This window comes from Uloborus diversus, chromosome 1 (assembly GCF_026930045.1).
Source record: "Uloborus diversus isolate 005 chromosome 1, Udiv.v.3.1, whole genome shotgun sequence".
In the NCBI taxonomy this organism is placed as follows: Eukaryota; Metazoa; Arthropoda; class Arachnida; order Araneae; family Uloboridae; genus Uloborus; species Uloborus diversus.
The window spans coordinates 68372209-68385881 of NC_072731.1; the positions used below are offsets into that span (position 1 = coordinate 68372209).

Consider the following 13673-nt stretch of genomic DNA (forward strand, 5'->3'; position numbering starts at 1 on the left):
AGATTTTCTAAATTAATTTTATTTCCTTGTTTATTTTTTGTATTTATGTATTTTCCTCTACGTTTAACTTTCTTTCCTTTGCGTTTCTCTCTCTCACTTTTCACTTTTACACAAAAGAAGGTAAAAAAAGAGGCCAATAAATTGTAAGGATGAAAACCTTTATAGCAATTATCTGTGACCATTTGGAATACAGGTTTTCCAGATGAGTCATCTGATTTTAAGAGCCTTTATGATTCTTGATGGTAATTCTTATTGGTGTATTTCTTTCTTGTAGACATCGGATGAGGTGAAGTGAGGGGAGCAGCAGGACATGGAATGTCAGGAGCATGGATAATGAGCAGCCGCATCAAGAGCACGTCAAATGCGTGGTGGTGGGGGACACGGCGGTCGGCAAGACGCGCCTCATCTGTGCTCGGGCCTGCAACGCTAGACTCACTCTCAGTCAACTGCTCACCACGCACATACCAACCGTCTGGGCTATCGACCAGTATCGCATCTACAAGGAGGTGAGCCTCTCTCTGCTCTCTTAAAACATTAAGATTATACAGTGAAACCCACCCATGTAAGTTGTTGACCACTTGCGGTGCAGTACTTTAGTGGTCAACAGACAAGTGGTCAACTTATAGAGGTTGCTTTATATGATAAAGGTCTAATTATGAACCTGACAAAAGCGGTCAACTTTGACAGGAGGCCAACTTACAAGGATGGTCAACTTTACTGTATTTATCTTAACCCCATGCAGTGCTGGATCAACGGTTTTCCCGAACCAAGGCAAAAACTTGAAACTGCCGCCAATGCAATCATTCCTTAACATTTTATATCTAGCAGACCCCGAAGAGTTCCTATTTTTCCTAGTTTTTCCTACTTTTTAGAGCTCTCTCCTTATTTTCCTACTTTTTCCTTTTTTTTCCTACTTTTTCTTTCTTTAGTATATCACTTCTAATTGTGCATTGATTCTTATTTTTACAATGCCGCACCAATAATTTTCTGCGTGTTTTGATTTTGAAAAGTAAAAGGAACAAACGGATCCTTAGCTTTTCATTGAATGACTACAGTAATTTCTGGAAGGAACGCCGCTGCGTTTGTGTGTTTAAAAGTTAAATTTTCGTAAGTGACTTTTTTTTTTTTTTGCCGTTGCGGCGTTTTTCTTTTTATCGCCCTGACTTCAGTCCTACTGTATTAACGAAACTAAAAAAAATAGATACATGCCCATTCTGATGCAATCATATATTATTTACCCATCAATTAGAAGCTTTAAGTAAAGTAAACTGCCGACTGTTCAAAAAATGCGGGAAAAACCGAATTTCCTATTCGCCAATTTTTTGTTTGATTACAAGTGAAATGGATCTCAATTTAAACAAAAAGGCAATGTAAAACCTTAAAAGGAACATAAGGAAGCAAAAAATGAAAAACTTGTTCACTATACATATTTTATACAACATAAAAGCGACAGATAACAGAAATTCGCAAAAACTGACTACTTCAAAAATAATCGCGGAAACTTTTTTCGTACATAAGTATGATTATTGTTCATTCTAAATCGTAAACATGATTATAAAATTTCATTTTCTTTCCTTGCAAAGAGTGTATTTGCAAAAAAAAAACGTAGCAAAACCTGGGTGGGCAAAACGTCCCTGATTTTTGGAGAAAAATCGGAAATCAATTTAAATGCAATATTTTGTTTTTATTTCTTCATATTTTTAAAAGCTTGGAGATAGAGCTACTAACTAATATGTATTTTTTTTTCTTTTTAATGGGTATTTTCTACTCTGATATATCATCAATATCGAGAAGTTGCACATCATTTTTATGTGCTGTGTTTATGGCAATGCGACATTTCTGAGCATTTGAAATTTTTTTGGCAGACTCTTACTCTTTTCGGGGTGCGGCAATTATACCGATGCGGCGTATCTACTGTAAGTTATTTTACTTAGTGCGTCTGATGAAAGGGGGGGGAGAAAGAGATATATGCAGGCATTTGATGTCAGGTGCTCCCCCCTCACTCTCAATTTCGAGAACAATTTCCGAATGAATATTTTTGTTGTATGGTGAGGATTGAGATAAACTACATGCCTTCCCTTTTTTGCACAGAGAAACGTTAGTAACTGATCTCTGTCTTTGATAAAAATGTTATGTTTACCATGCATGGATGTTTCCTTTTATTTTCGTGACAAAAATTCTGGAACAAGAAGGAGGTAAAAATCATCAAACCATTAAAACAATATACGTTTTTATTGCTTGATTAAAATTAGAACTGACTCATTACTTTGATCTCCCCCCCACCCCCCGCCGGAGGTGGCTAGCGAAGGATGTATACTGAATGCAAATTTTATCTGCAAACAAAAACCGCACAAGCATTAATTTTCCAAAGCCAGGGAGGGGAGAAATTGACCCCATAAATGACGTGCCTGAAACAAAAATGTATGTTGAATGCTAAAAATACATAACATAGTACAAACTATTTAATTGACTTATTTCATTATTTATTTAGTTTAATTATTTTATTATAAATTTTATGTCCCATATTTAAGAACACATTTTATTTTAGTTCTGCTTTTTCAGTCGTTTTCCTTTTTTTTTTTTTTTGAGCAATCACGATTGCTTATTGCTTTCACTTGACTGTTTTTGGCGTGCTATCATTTTATTTTCCCACCGCCACCCTCCGCACCATCACCCGTCGACCGGCTCCTCACGATGCTGCTCCTATAGTGAAAGCCCTCTCCAGGTTGCATCCATGTCCTACACACACGCGCATACATACACAACTACACACAAACATACACAAACACCCAAACACATACACACACACACACCTAAACACATACACACACATACACCTACACACACATACACACACAAACACATATACACAACTACACATTCATGCCTGCACACAGACACAAACATATGCCTACACACATACACATACCCCCCCCCCCCCACACACAGACACAAACACACATGCCTACACACACATACAATACCCCCCACACACATACTCCCACACACAAACACACATACCCCACACACAAACACACTCGTGATTGCGAAAAGTATAATTTGAATTCAAGGTGTCAAAATTCAAATTATTTTTTTTTTCAAATTCAAACATCTGCCTCTGTTTATGCAAGAATGCATGTCAGCTGCTGATTATTTTTAACTAAAACTAATTTAATATTTGCTTTGCTTTTGTATCATAGTTTATGATAACAGGAGCTGAAAGTGATAGTATTTTTAAATGATAAATGGATGCTCTCGAAGGAATGTTTTCGTTTTTGACAAAACAAATCTTTAACAAAAATGGTTTTATTGAACCAAAATAGGAGTTTTATTATTATTATTATTTTTTTTTTTTTTGCGATTGCTATATTGCATTTTATTCTTCCACACTTAAAAATTTTATTACTGTATTGGTGAAAGGTGTTTCTTTGTTTAGATTTTATTTTCGTATTTTTGTAATTAATATCTTTGTTTCCACCACTTTATTTTTCATCCTAATGTTTGTCAGTCACCTTAATGTGTGTGTAGTCCTATCTCTTCCTATTTTTTCCTACTTTTTTAAGTGATTTTTTTCCTACTTTTCCTACTTTTTAAATTTTTGATTCCTTATTTCCTACTTTTTCCCCTCAAAAAACCACTTCGGGGTCTGATCTAGTTTTAATAGACAAAACCTCTGAAATAGGGAGTTGTTGCCACCCGGGGAAAGGGATTCATTTTACTCCTCCCTTGACACATAAAATTGTTTGGGAACCTTTAACCAAGACTATGGCACATTAATGAATCAATAACATCTCAGACACATCGATCTGCAATGGTATTTTACACAAATTTTACAGAAACTTCACAGTCTGCAAATGGCAAATTAAATAATGGACGTCGGAATTAATGCCCGAGAAACGAACAAAATCCCGAGTAGCATCAACTCATCGGCCGATCATCGGCCGTTCATCGAAATCCGATCAAACTTTGATCGGTCGATGATCGGATTCCGATGAGTTTTCATCGGAAATTGCTCCAATATGTCTCATCGGCAATAGTAGAATCCGATCATCGGTATCCGATGAATTTTGCTCCTATACCGATGAGATTTGGAGCAATATACGAGCAGTGTTTTTCCGAGGCGGTGAATTTTGGATGAAAATACGATGAGATTTGGACCAATATACCAGCAGTGCTGTTCCGAGGCGATGAATTTAGGATGAAAATACGATGAGAAGTAATAACAACCGCGATATAGGGACAAGCAGGAGGAAAAAAAATTAACAGTGGGAAGATGGTTCCGCCATCTTGGATGATCACGTGACACTTCGCCATCTTTAACTTTAAAACTTTCAGAAGGGGTATTTTCGGATGACGTCATTTGGGACAATTATTTAATATACTTTAATTTCTTTTAATAACTTGTTTAGTTAATTTCTAATTTAACAACTTTTGATGAACGTGATTCATGAGCTCAATCTAAGTCGCTTTAGCCGGGAATCGAACCCTAGACCTCTGGAATACGATATTCATACGCTAACCACTAGACAAGCAATGCTCTCTCCACGGAGGAAAATAATGTATTAAATGGAAAATCATTTGTGGCGCCATCTATCGGGGGGGGGGGGGGCAAGGCCATGACAGATTTCTGAACGGAAAGTGAGAATTTTATTCAGTGAATATACTTGTGGCACCAGCTTGTGAAGAGTCGGAGTCGATCATTTTGCTCGCAAACCGAGTCGGAGTCGGTAATTTTGGGAGTCAAATTGAACAGAATGGAATTGTTTTGGAGATAGAGAGAAATCATTCAAGAGTCGGAGTCTCATTTTGCTCGCAATTCCAGTGAGGTAATCGGGGTTGGAATCGTGGAGTTAAAGTTGAATTGATTTTGCAGCAAATCGGAGTAAGTCCTTCCAAAATCCAGGAGTCGGATTCGGAGTCAAAGTCTCAGTCATTTTTCCTCCGATTCTCAACCCTGAATGTTGATCCGTACAGCCTTACGTTTGATCAATAGTCGGATATTCGAATAATAAAACTTATCCTATTTTAACAGTTGGGAGATTTCCAAAAATTTTAGATTGGGAAAACTTTTATCGGAAAATTTAAACGACCTACTTTTTTTAAGATAAAATGTAACTCGGCAAATTTTCATCGGAAAATTTGATCGTTACGATCTCTTTTTCCGATGAAATGTAGCTAGGCAAATTTTCATCGGAAAATTTGATCGTTACGATCTCTTTTTCCGATGAAATGCAGCTCGGCAAATTTTCATCGGAAAATTTGATCGTAACGATCTCTTTTTCCAATGAAATGTAGCTAGGGAAACTTTCATCGGAAAATTTGATCGTTACGATCTCTTTTTCCGATGAAATGTAGCTAGGCAAATTTTCATCGGAAAATTTGATCGTTACGATCTCTTTTTCCGATGAAATGCAACTCGGCAAATTTTCATCGTTAAATTTGATCGTAAGGATATAGTTTTCCGATAAAAAACAGCTCATCGAAAACCGTTCTCGGATTCTGATCGCAACGATATCAGCGTGCATTACACGATGAGTTTAGGAGGAGTCGATGATCGGCCGAGCAAAATCCGATGAGTTGATGCTACCTGGGATGTCCTCTACAGTTATATATGCGTTTCTAAACTTGTCAGTCTCATGAAAGATGTGGCATTTAATAAAGAAATCCTTAAAAATTAGAGGTTTTTATGCAGTTGACCCTTAGAGAAACGGTGGGTTCGTTTGAGGCAGCATTTTTTTTTCTTTCTGTTCATATTTATTTATTAATTTTTTTTTCAGCCGTCGTTAAAGCCACAGTGTCAGTTGGCAGAAAAAAAAAAAATAAGTCGTACTTTAAACATAGCAACCGTGCCTCAAAGAGGCAAACGACTATTCGTCTGTGTACTAAAAACTAAAGCAGTTTGTTCTAGGTTATCTTTAAACCTATAGTTACTGATATTATGCATCTATTCGGAGGTAAAAGTATTTCAAGTTTGACTTAACTATGAATAATTAATTTTTACAATCTCAGTACATCGGCAATAAGTTAGTCTAATGAGAATTCAACTTAAACATATAATTGTAAGCATTTGTTCAACAACAGTTTGGCGCAGTATGATGTAAACCCATTAGACCTACTAAAATTATTTAACGGAGTGAAAAAAAATCATAAAAACAAAATCACGTTTATCATAATGTTTTGTTCTTACGACCATTGATCATTATAGGTTAATGTCGAGAATATACTGTCAGATGACCCTTCTTTTTTTTTTTTTTTTTTGCTTTCTAGAAAACCCGTAAAGCGTAAATGAAACGAAATTATGATCGCTTTCCAATTCGACTAACTTTTTTCAGTTTTCTGGCAATGTGGAATTCCGTTAAACTTCACTTCAGCTGAAAAGTTGCCAGAAACGGAAAAAAGAAACAGAGCACTACGCCCCCCCCCCCTCCTCTCTCTCTATTTCCGTTTATTTATTTATTTATTCATTTCTGTTTTGCTCTAGATAGAGATTGCTATATATAAAATATTTTTGCTTTTATTTCAGTTAGTAAAAGCCCTGTCGACATTATTCGCTAATTGTAAACACTTAGAGGTAATGATGTTCATTGATGCTTTACTTTCTGAAATGCAGTCAGGGGTTTTATCGAAAAAATGTATTATCCTTAGCGAAATCATATTTATGCGGTCATTTACACAACGTAATGTTCAAAAAAAAAATCTTCAAAATATTACGCGATAAGATGTAGAGCTACGACCAAGGGCGCCCCGAACTTAAACTTTTGGGTGGACGGAATGTCTCAATTCGCCAAATGGAACTCCAAAGTTTGCTAAATAGAGCTCCAAATTTCTCCGAATTATCATAATTTTGCCAAATGGAACTCCAATTTTGCAAAAATAGAGATAATTTTGCCGAATCGTCAGACAAAATTTGCTCGAACAAGGATATTTTTGGGAGGTCATAGTGATCTCCTGTGACCTCCCATCCATCGGGACACCCTGGCCACGACTTCGACATTCCGGCGTTTTTCGAAATTTAAACATCGAGGTATCGATGCTAATATACTATTTATATCACTTTGAAATATGAATCATTATCAATGTGGTACTTATTTAAAAATAAATTAAAATCTTAAGTATTTCAATCGATGCTTAAACCAATGCTTAATCTAATCATTTAAATTGAATCTGTTCATTAATAAGTAATTTTTAAATCTATGCTTAAAATGTATTAAATCACCTTTGATTTAATACATTTTAAGCATAGATTAGGGAACTTGAAAACTCTTTTCTATTAGATAAATGTCGTTTGTACTATAAATGAAATGGAAAGATTGATGCTGCAATTTTCATCATTAATGCAGTTTTATATAATTATGAGTTTGTTTTTTAAACATGAAATTTTGACAGTGGAAAAATATCGAACATAAAACATCGGCATTAAATAGACATCGATCCGAATACAACGAAAGTAGAAACATCGACATTGATATCGCATTCATAATAAAAAGTTTTGTTTGGAATGGTGAAAAGTATTTGACGATGGGCCCAGTCAGGTTTAAAAAAAAAAATCAGGAGGAAATATCAATCGAAATTTTGTAAACCAAAATTTCTGATAGGATCTACGAATTAAAATAAAATTCGTTTACTTAACATTTTGTTTGAGTTTATCCTTTAAAAATCGTGACTAAACGATAATTAATGCAAAAAATTAGTTTAATTTTCATTATTTTTTAAAAATAAGATAAAGGCTCTATTTTAGCCAATACAATCATTACATATTGAACTAACAGCAAGAATTTTTGTTCAATTAATTTGAGAAAGATTTATCTTGTGTGTGTGTGTTTTAACAAGCTTACATAATTTCGTATTAACAGATGCAGCAAATTGTAAAATAATTAAATCGAAAATTAATTAAAAATAAAAATATTTTTTTAAAACGACGTTTTTTCATTGTTTTACAATGCAATTTGTTTCAACTTTACTTGAAAGATACATGTCAACACGATAGAAGTCGTGATAAATTTATTTTCCTGACAGAAATTTAGGAAAATTTTTTAAACCGCACCAATTACTTAGAATCTCACGTTAAACTAGGGCCGAATTGATTTCTCCGTTTTCACGTGCACGTTGTTTTTGTTGAGCCGATAGTCTTATGTAGGAAAAGTGTATTTTACAAGAAAGTTGACTTGATCAAGACTCTTAATTCGTGATCGCGTTATGTTTAAGAAACAGGAAATTGTTTTATTTGTATATATTTTGGAAGACATTTTGCTTAGTTCATTTGTGCCATTATTTGCTTAGTTCATTTGTGCCATTATTTGCTTAGTTCATTTGTGCCATTATTTGCTCAATTCATTTGTCGGGGTGTGACAATTTTTGCGCGTACACTTGCACTTTATTTCGGGACTTTGATGCCATTCCATGTGACGCAACTGGCCATTTGAAGTAGGTTTGTAGATAGATTTTTTTGTTTCATAACTACAAATAAACCAGCTAGAAATTTTAGTTTTGATAGTAGCAGTAACGATTTGTCATAAGAACTATGTAGAGCATTAAAAGTTAACCATTTTCAAGAAAATAATTGAAGAATGCAATAAAATGCCTTTCTGCGTAGCTCTTGTGAAAAAACCTTACTATTGCTATCAAACATAAAAAAATTTTTTGCCTGTGTGTGTTTTTTTTTTTTTTTTTTTTTTTTTTTTTTTTTTGTATTTATGAAACGAAATCTACTGACAAAACTACTTCAAATGTCCTGTTCCATCACATGGAATTCCCCTTAATTGGAACATATATAAAATCAAGGATACATTGTGTCTCAATATAAAGTACCAACTTTCTCATTTTTTTAAAAAAAATTGAATTTTAAAAGCAAGGACTTGTGTTTGTTACGGACGTGATCGGACAACCACCAACACCTACAAATCATTTTTTAGAACTAAAAAAATATATATATATTTTGAAAGTTGATCCTTTAATCGTGTACCTAAAATTCAAATATGTCGCTATTGAAAGCTAAAGTTTAAAATTTCGCGAATAAAGTGCAAATGTATGCATAAAAATGTCACACATTTCTGCAAACGAATTTAACAAAGTACTCTCAGTATTTGTCTAAATTAGCGATACTGGAACTCAGAGGAAAAAAGAAAGTGATTCTTAACACAACATAGATCAAATGAGACAGGAAAATAATAGCGAGATTGCTTTGAAAGTAGCAGCAAGGTTTTCTCTGGTTTCATCCCCATAGCAACGATTCAAGTTTACGTCACTAATGTAAACGAAGATATTCTTGGTGTGTGTTGTGACGTCATTCGGGGGGCGGATCGTCACACTTGCTCCAATCGCATGTGCGAATCGATGCTGTTATCCATTTCGGTTCAGTATCTGAACTGGAAAAGACATACGCTTTTCTTTTTGGTTCGCTTTATGAATGTCATCTTTCGTGAATCATCTATCAAGAGACACAATTTTGACGACTCATTTAGAGTAGCAGTTGAGAGAGAGAAAAAAGAGCATTCGGTCTTTATAAATGTACTCAAGAAAGTGCTCTTGTTCAAATAAGACACTATCCCTTGTTAGATGATTGGCATAATAAGAGATTTTCCTAGTTTAATATCTTGACATAGATAACTTTTTTCTTGCTGTAAATCGTAACACTATTATACGAGAGAAAACTTCATTACTATAGAAAACGGTATCAAATTAATTCTTCCAATTATGTATATATTAAGTGCGGTTATCCTTGCCTTTGATAAGAAAAATTGAAATTTTAGAATTGAATTTATTAAAATTAGAGATGCTCTGAATATTCGGTTGGTATTTTGTCTACTACTTATTCGGCAGACAAACCGAATTGCTCGACAATTGGTAAATTAACACATTTTTTTTTTTTTTTTTTTTTTTTTTTTTTTTTTTGCGAAATAAAAAAGGTTATAGTGTAGTAGGAGTACAAAATTATTTCAAATTGTTAATTGCTTAATATTATTACACTCAACCAAATTTTAATGTGAGAGAACGAGAAAATACTGAGACATTGGATTTAACTTCGTTACTTTTCTTTTTTTTTTTAAAACTTATGTCACATTGCATTATTTTCACTAGTATTAACTCATTTAGGGACCTAACAGTGACCAAAGGAAAAAAAAAAACATAGTATTATGTGTTCATAAATTTGTAAAATATGTTTACTGCTATTTTTTATTTTTTAAAAAAATTGCAGATAAAAAACATCTATCATCATTTCACAAACATTGAAAAATATTAGCCATTTGCTATAATTTACTTTCGCTCGAATTATTTATTTTATTTTTTATTCATTTTAAATTGTTTTTTTTTCAGTTAATGTAGATAAATTTAGGACGTTAAATCGGACGTATTCACATTTCAGAAAAAAACAAAATATGTAAATATTTTCGACTTTGAATTGGCATAAAATTCTATTTTAAATTTTCATTAAAAATATAATATAATAATAGGAAAACATTTTAACCAAATATTTGGTATTCGGCAAAATACGTTATTCGGTGCATCCTAATAGAAAATAAATGCAAATTCAGCTCAATACTTTTCAAGTGCAATGAAGCGGCAGCTATGCTATTATTTAAAAGCTGCAAGCTATAAAATAGTAGGGCAGACCGACCATTGAATGAACAGGCCGTAAAAAAAAGAAAGAAAGAGAGAGAGAGAGAGAGAAAAACCGTTTAAAACGTTTCTTTTAGATAAATGTGGTGTAGTAACTTCGAATTCGCAACAGAAAGCAGCTGATGTTATATAAATACTGCATTTTTTTTATTAATTTGAAACTCTATTAAAAACAACTTCGTCCTCACATTTTTTTTTTTTAAATGGGCAATTGAAATGTTCTCTTCATTGCCAAAAGCACTTTTATATCGTGTTTTCGTACATTTTACATGTTTCATATTCAGTTTCTCTTTTTGCTGTTTCGGATTTCAGATGCTTAAAAAAACATAAATTTTCTTTGAGTTTGGATACACAGCATATTTTATAAGTGAGAATTTATCCAAAAGTAAAAACCTTTCAAAACGTATACACTTAAGAAGTAGGGGTGCCCATCTGGGAGCTTAATGACGCTGACTGCGTCATTGAAATTTTTAGGGGGAGTTGTATTTTTTCCTTTTGGGGGGTAGTATTCGCGATATTTAGGGGGGGGGCACCCCTGTGAGAAGTATAACTTCTTTCCCTCTTGCATGAGTTCTGGCGCCTGTTTCTTTTTCATTGTTAAAAAAAAAAAGATTATAGTCGTTCAAGGAGGTTATGTGATTTTTTATTTCTTCGAAAGAGGGCTGCAAGATTCATGAACTCCTTTCTCGATTTGACAATGTGAAAAAATATTTCAATCGAAGGTTTCGCTGGCAGTCCTTTGTTTTGACTGCGCAGACTGAGCGAAAAGTGAATCCGACGTGCGAACTTGGATCCTTTCCAACTCGAAATCGGCGGCCTTCGAAACGACTTGGTAGGCGAGTCAACAACCTTCTGGCGGGGGGGGGGGGGGAGTGCGGTTCTTAAGGGAGTATTCTCCGAACGCTAATTGCGTACCTGTCGATCCTTTTCTTAGAATTGATGGGGCATCGTGTTTTGAGAAATTGTTGGCGGTAGTTTTTTTTCTCTCCTCTCTTTGTTGAAAGTTTTTTGTAGAATGTTTCGAGCTTTCCTCGTCTGGTCAATACCAAAGTTGGCAACAGTTGACACTAAAAAGACACAAGCTATACAGCTTGAGGATTTTGTGTTTTCCAAGGAAGAGGTTCTATTTCATTTGAAAAAAATTAAAGCAACTAAAGCACCGGGACCAGATAATATTTATCCAAAAATTTTAGTTGAATCTGCAGAGGAATCAGTGTATGTTATTTTAAATATTTTTATTGCTTCTTATAACTCAGGGACAGTGTCAGAGGACTGGAAACTGGCTATAACATAACGCCGCTCAAGTCTGACTTATGTGGTTTGTAAAATTTTCGAAACTTTGATCAAAATTAATATTATGAATTTCTTAGAAACTAATAGTCTGTTGACTAGTTTGCAGTATGGGTTCAGGAAAGGTAAATCACTTGCTTCTGATTTATTGCATTTCTACGACAAGGTTATCTTGGCTTTAGGTAACAAAAAATGTGTGGATGTTGTTTATATTGATTTTCAAAAAGTTTTTGATAAGGTACCACATGTTGCTCTTCTCAGCAAACTAGCTGATATAGGAATAGGAGAACAAACTTTACTTTGGGTTAGAAATTGACTGACTGCAAGGAAATAAAGAGTAGTTGTGAGGGGAAATTATTCTAAATCAAGTGATGTTTTAAGCGGGATTCCTCAGGGTTCAGCTTTAGGGCTTCTCTTGTTTATCATTTTTATGAATGACATCAATGAGAATATTTCTGGAAGCATGAATTGTTTTGCTGATGATGTAAAAGTTATGGGAATTGTAGAAAATGAAGAACAGGTAAAACAGCTTCAAGAGGATTTAGATTATATTACTAAATGGGCGGATAAGTGGGGTATGGCAGTTAATGTAGGGAAATGTCAAGTGCTACACTTAAGTCATGGAAATAAGTTTACGAGTTATTGTTTACAGGGTTCAATCATTAATCAGGCAGAAAAGGTTATTGATCTGTGTATCTTAATAAATCAGGACTTCAAGTTTAGTCAACAGTGCAGCATTGCAAGTAACGAAGCCAACAGAATGCTTCAGTTTATCAATAGATCTATTTCAAACAAACCTAAGAAAGTTCTTCTGCCTTTATATAGGAGTTTAGTAAGACCCCATTTGGAGTATGCTGTGCAGTTTTGGTCGCCTTATTTGAGGAAGACATTTGTGTATTGGAAAGGGTTCAAAGAAGGGTAACTAGACTAGTAAGGGGACTTTCAGATTTGTATTATGATACCGGAACCGGACTTAATAGGCTTAATATGTATAGCCTGGAGCAAAGGAGGATCAGAAGGGACATGATTCAGTTGTTTAAATTTATCAAAATAAATGACGTTAATGGATTAAATTTTTGCACCGAAAGTGGGTATGAGGGGTCATTGTTTTAAGCTATTCAAATCTTAGGCTAACCTGGAAATAAGTTGAAACTACTACTTTAGAGAGAGAGTAAGGTTGTGGGCACTTAGAACAGCTTAACGGAAGAGGTGGTAAAATGAGCAAGGAGGTGGACAGCTTGAAGAGGGCCATTGATCTTCATTGAGGACTAATAAATTGACTAGGACCAGCCTAGCTGGGCCAAGAGCCTTTTGCTGGTCGTTACATTTGTATTTGTACAGTTGGCTCTCTGTTTAACAACGCTCTGTTTAATGACTTTCTGTATTTAACGATGGTGTTTCACGGTCCCAGATGGTCCACTATAGTGTTAAAAGTATTCTATTTAAGGACGTTTTCTACTAAAGGACATTTTTTTGTGGTCCCTTGAAAGTCGTTAAACAGAGAGCCAACTGTATTTGTATTAAAGTAATTGATTTCAAAAAACGACGCTCTTTTATTTTTCGATACTTTTTATCATCAAAGTTATATATTTAAAAACTATACACCAACAAATAGCAATTCTACTGAAAGACTAAGTATATGACATTGGGGGGATGGGTAGAAATTCATTTTATGTATATTTAGAACATCTCACTTCAATTTTATTCTAAAGAAGGGATTAGAACGAAAGTTATCTCTCTGTTTTTGCTGCAAATCAAATTGTGTT

General features: G+C 34.3%; 1 protein-coding gene across 4 annotated transcripts in view; it reads left to right on the forward strand.

Annotated features, from left to right (window-relative positions):
• LOC129230298 (rho-related BTB domain-containing protein 1-like) overlaps positions 1-13673 on the forward strand; it is a gene marked incomplete at its 3' end in the record, with an annotated part of 130513 nt that overhangs the window by 76451 nt on the left and 40389 nt on the right. For all 4 annotated transcript variants that reach the window (XM_054864705.1, XM_054864715.1, XM_054864710.1 and 1 more), the window contains 1 exon segment: positions 275-506. In XM_054864705.1, coding sequence (XP_054720680.1) covers positions 327-506 — 180 coding nt within the window.